Source organism: Hyposmocoma kahamanoa, unplaced genomic scaffold, assembly GCF_003589595.1.
Source record: "Hyposmocoma kahamanoa isolate Upper Pololo Valley unplaced genomic scaffold, ASM358959v1 100021, whole genome shotgun sequence".
In the NCBI taxonomy this organism is placed as follows: domain Eukaryota; kingdom Metazoa; phylum Arthropoda; class Insecta; order Lepidoptera; family Cosmopterigidae; genus Hyposmocoma; species Hyposmocoma kahamanoa.
Window position 1 is genome coordinate 9,637,560 of NW_020653200.1, and position 5,192 is coordinate 9,642,751.

Below are 5,192 nucleotides of genomic sequence, written 5' to 3' on the forward strand. Positions count from 1 at the left end.
TAACATTTTTTTACATGTTGGTTAACAAATGAGGCTATGAGTTAAGGAGTGCGTACATTGCTGAGTCCACTAAACCGCTATTAGAACACCATCCAGTCTCCTTAGAGTATATTGAATATATTTATTTTGTCGGTTCGAATAGCACATTTTAAAGTAACAATAATAAAGCGACCCTTGAAACAAAAGGCACAACATACAACAGGATCCTGCCTGCTTCTTCCTCGAGATTTGGGCTGAGCTTTCATACAACACGTATATTTCAAGACCCATAATTTATCAACCAACGCCTAGCGGACAATGTGGTTTCAGCAAACCAGTAACAGTATTTTGCTATTTCGACATACGCCGCTTAGTCCAAACAACTTAATACTATTGGTTTGTCAAATGTGATTAAGCATAGATTTTACTTAAAAATATTTAGTTTAAATTTTGCTTAATAATAGAAAGGTGTTCTGTTTTTATTTTTTTTTCCCCACTCTACTCTGGTGGAAAATGGGCCTACCCAGTGCGATTCGTATTTATTTAGCCTTAATTACCTTTTCACAAATGTTTTCAAAATTTTTATTAAAAGTCACGAGGAATTTCTAGGTAGATCTTTGAATTCCAATCTCGAGTCGGAAAAGTGACACGCCTCCTAACGTTTAATATTATTGGCGTATTTATTTGCGCTAATTACAAGAACATGGCACAGGCAAGATATCCTGCCAAAATATATTGTCAAAAGTCATACATGAGATCTCCAAAAATTAATTATCTATGATGAGGATTTAGCCCAAAAACGTCTAACATTCCGTATACTAGCTTTTAAGTTCAATTTACAACTAAAATAATAAAAAATATATTAAACAAACGCTGATTTAAATAACAAGTTAGTAAAAAAAATTGTTATTGTGCAATAGCTATTCTTTTGACTACACTGGACAGGATCCTTCAGTAATTCGTGCTTTTAACACCAAATTTGTAATAAATTTCTAATAGACTTGCTACCAATGACATAGCTGTTTTCTTTTATTAACAGCAGACTATTAGTAGCGTAAAGGTAGCGTAGCATAGTCAGGACTACAGAGGCGACGGAGTATTACGATTACGAACACTAGTTAGACTCGTAGTAAATTGGCAGTCAATGGATCCGTCAAGACCTGTTGAAGTTCTTTAGAAGTGCTACATATCGCTTGACACTTGTCAGGCAATGGATGCCTCAATTCTCATAGACACTGTCATTTATTATTAAGCACTATTCTGTGGTTACTCCATAGTGTCTCCATACTTGTTTGTAGATGGTTTTTGCTGAGGCTGTGGCTGGCGTGTTATCGGAGGTGCCAAATTGGGATCCATCCTGGAACAAACAGTGATACTAATATTGTAACTTGCAAAAGAGAAGGTACAATTAATAAAAAAGTGACCAAATGTGGTTGCTTAAGCAAATATCATTATAGTCTGTCTTTTTTGAAAATGAAATGGAGGAGGATGATGACAGCTCAATTCAAGTTTTGCCCTCTTGCAAGCAGCTAGTGATTGCAGTCGATAAACATAATTAGTCGATAAATTCTATCAACTATCAGCTGAATGTTGATTACAATAAATAGCCGAACTTGGTTCATTAGAATCATCATCGGCCCATTATTCTTCCAACTGTTGGGCACAGGTTCATTTTAATTATAAGTTCGTACATAGATACAATACTTTTGGAACTATGTCTATTAAAAATTAAAGATATATTTTAATGTTTTTCATTTTAATTCAATATAGATAATCTCACCTGATTTCGATTCTAGTTGGCCAACCATCAAAATAGTAATAAAGAAGGCAATAACACAATTAGTAATTATTAGAACTTTGTAACCATTGACTTACAAATTTGTAACATTCAAAATTCAGACATTACCGTTAAAACTGTTGGCAACAACTATATGACTATATAAAATTTTATGAACACTTGCAACCTTGCAAATGCATTACAAATGTCATTTTATTCCGTTTTCAAAAAACACAGACTATAAAAAGTTAATATTGGTTACCTATATGGGTTTTGTTTAGAGTCGGAGTACTCTCCTCGATTCCTGCGCCGAAGTTCGTCATAGGACAATACTGGGCGGGCTGACCCTTCTGGAGGACTTTCGTTTATGCTTCCTGGAATAATCAATGAGTACAGTAAGATTAAAAGGTAAAAGAAGTTCAATTTTACTTACAATTATTAACATTATTTCTCTCCACAATTATAAAGCAAGCATACTTAATCAATATTTTCTAATTGCAAAATTAAATATGATATTAATTGCAAATGTTACTATTCTACTTGGTATGAATGAAATGGTATGGTGTAACGGGCTGTTGTCCGTAACTCGACGTGGCGACTATTTTGCGTTACTATTCTATTTATCAGAATCATCAAGAGGTCTTTGTTAACAAATTTTTTTGATTCGAGATTAACATTAATGGCAATTGAAAACATGAGAAAAAATCAAGTGTAGTTTATATTACAGTACCATGGTTGTCTGGATGATACGTGTCATCACTGAAGATGGGCCTGTCAGTGTCAAGGTCTAACGAGTTGCCCGGGCCAGCATCTGAGTAGATGTCATTAGGACCCGCGCCAAACATGGACGGTGCTTGTTGATGCAATGATGTCCTGCTAAACAATTGTCACTAAGTACGATGCCTTCTGCTATCTAGCAAATTTGGCAAAATACATCGGACAGGTCTGGATATTCAGAAATAAATTACGAATCATGAATCACATGCTTTAAAAATGAGGTGCTTTTTCCTCATGAGTAAAAAAAAGAAAGAAGATAATGTTTAATATCAATGTTATTATAGAAACAATTAAAGACAGCCTACCCACGTATCTTTCCATCCTTTCTTTCCCTGAGGAGCTGTCCAATGTAACTGCCAGGCAGGGCCATTAGTTTTTCCGCACATTTCTCCTGATATGATATTTTCCCGATGAAGTATCCCATTACCACAGCTAATGTCACTTTCGGGATCACTCCAAACCGAGGATTGGCCTTTAAGTGTCCTGAAAACAAAAGATTGAATAGATTACTATTACATGTACATTAGTACATACCTATTCTTTTAAGCAAGAGTGAACAGATTCATAGCCACATATCATTAAATGAGACTTTTTGATGAATTCAAATTTAAAAAAAGTATCAAATCAAAACAATCAAATGCATTGTTTAATTAACTTAATATACAATCAACACAAAATAAAAAGCACACAGAAACGAAAATACATTTATTACATATATCAAAAATTCACAGAGCATTTACAACAGGTTTCACGTATCAGCAAAAATTTCGCAATTAATGCATTTTTATGTTTTTAGAGTCTTCAGAGTTGTTTTTGTTTGTACAACAATATCATAGTATGTTTGTACTGATTTCAGTCCAGTTATCAGTGGGACATGAATAAAACCAATTTCATTAACAAATTTTAGGTACCTTGCTGAATAGCAAAATATGTCCCTAACCCCATTGCAGTACCAAGTGGCAGGGAGCGCTGGAAGAAGCTTTCTTGGTTGCACTCGCCAAGCACTCTCAACTCATCAGGGGAGAACTTGTACGGCCCCTAAAGAAGTAATATAATTTTAATTTCTTGTTTATGCATACATTCATTACTCATTCAATGATAAATCTACCCACAAAATATATACAAAATTTAGGTCAGTATCATAATGACTATACTTATCTTCAAAATGACTTGATCAGCATAAGGACTAGATCGCAAAACAACTAAACTTCGAAATGACCATTTCGTTAAATAGACCACATGGTAAAATGACAGGGCACAGTTTAGTCAAAAATCTGTTGTTAAAAAAATAAGAATGATCACTTCATAGGTACATCTTGTGTACCATTTAAAAGCAAAAAGTTCTTATCATATATTTTACTAAAAGACATGAATATACTAGCCACTTGAAATCTAGGTAGCACTATATTTTCTGAAAATTGTAATGTCAGTCTTCATTTGGTTCACGTGGCTAAAGATGCTTCTATTTATTTTCGAACCGGGCTCTTTTTTAGTGAATGAAGAAATGCGATTAATGTAGGCTTGCTGCATTCGAATATTCCGCATATGATTCAAGAAACACATAGTAGATATTATGAATGAGAGGATTGTAATTTTATTGACCAATAATTTATAGTTGGTAAGGTCAGCCGTAAACAAATAAAAATACCAATTATAAAAATTTAGTTTCATTTTTTGTGATGATACTAAATGTTTAAAAACAATGTGGTCCATTTAATACGGTCATTTCGATATCAAGTCGTTTTGCTATCAAGTTATCGCAAGTTATAATCTCTCTACAGGGGTGGTCGTTTTGCGATCTAGTCCTTATTCTGATCAGGTCATTTTGATGATAAAGTCATTATGATACCGACCCAAAAATTGTTTTCCTGTTGATGTAGGTTTTCTACCGATTATTTAATAATGACTTGTGTCACAGGCGTACAACGTATAGAGTTAGATAGGGTTAAGAATGATGTAAATAACCTTACTTGAAATGGAGTGGCCGGTTGCGGTGGCGGCGGCGGAGCTTCAACTTTCACACCACTGTCTTCATATACGAATGCGCTAGGTTCGTTCATCTTCTAATACATTGATAAAAATTGCCAAAGCCGTTAATTCTCTATTAAAATGACGCAAATTCTACGACTGATTTGCTCGACTATGATCTAGAGGTAAAGGTAAAGGTAATAAATAGTGACAGATGTGTATTCGTCCATAATTACATTTTCTTTTTTTATTATTATTAATAGTTTTGGCTTGGATACAAGTACTTTGAGCCATATCTTCGTTTAATTATAGGGATCCTCAGTAATATTTGTCATTGTAGTTCTAAATTCTATATAATACATTATGTTTTCACTTTCTCTTAAATAACTGAGTTCACTTATTTGGGTTTATTCATTGACCTACCAATAAATGGACGTCAGGTTCGCGCTAAAAAGTGTCCGCACCTGTAGGGCGTTAAAATTGCATACAGAGCGTCAATCGCGCAATAGTCTTCGTTTGTTCGAGTGACAGCGCGGTTGCCAATCATGCAGTACCAATATATGCAGTACAAATAACTTGTAAAAATTACTGCTGTAAAGTGTGAAAACAGGATTTTGTATCATATTTTCATCAATTCATCATTTCATAAATTCGACATAATAATATATATAAAAAAATAATGAATATTTAC

At 33.9% G+C, this 5,192-nt stretch overlaps 1 protein-coding gene across 2 annotated transcripts; it reads right to left on the reverse strand.

Annotated features, from left to right (window-relative positions):
- LOC113240103 (OCIA domain-containing protein 1-like) lies at nucleotides 1–4,645 on the reverse strand. 2 transcript variants are annotated; one of them, XM_026477327.1, is made up of 6 exons: nucleotides 4,504–4,645; nucleotides 3,445–3,571; nucleotides 2,839–3,016; nucleotides 2,487–2,632; nucleotides 2,019–2,130; nucleotides 1–1,336 (listed from the first exon to the last, which is right to left on the reverse strand). In XM_026477327.1, the coding sequence occupies exons 1-6, from the start codon at nucleotides 4,591–4,593 to the stop codon at nucleotides 1,246–1,248; spliced, it is 744 nt and encodes a 247-aa protein (XP_026333112.1). In that variant the 5' UTR covers nucleotides 4,594–4,645; the 3' UTR covers nucleotides 1–1,245. The 2 variants fall into 2 exon arrangements, with proteins under 2 accessions (XP_026333112.1, XP_026333117.1); XM_026477332.1 differs by having other exon boundaries at nucleotides 11–1,336; nucleotides 2,487–2,629; nucleotides 4,504–4,644.
- Nucleotides 4,646–5,192: the final 547 nt, after the last annotated feature.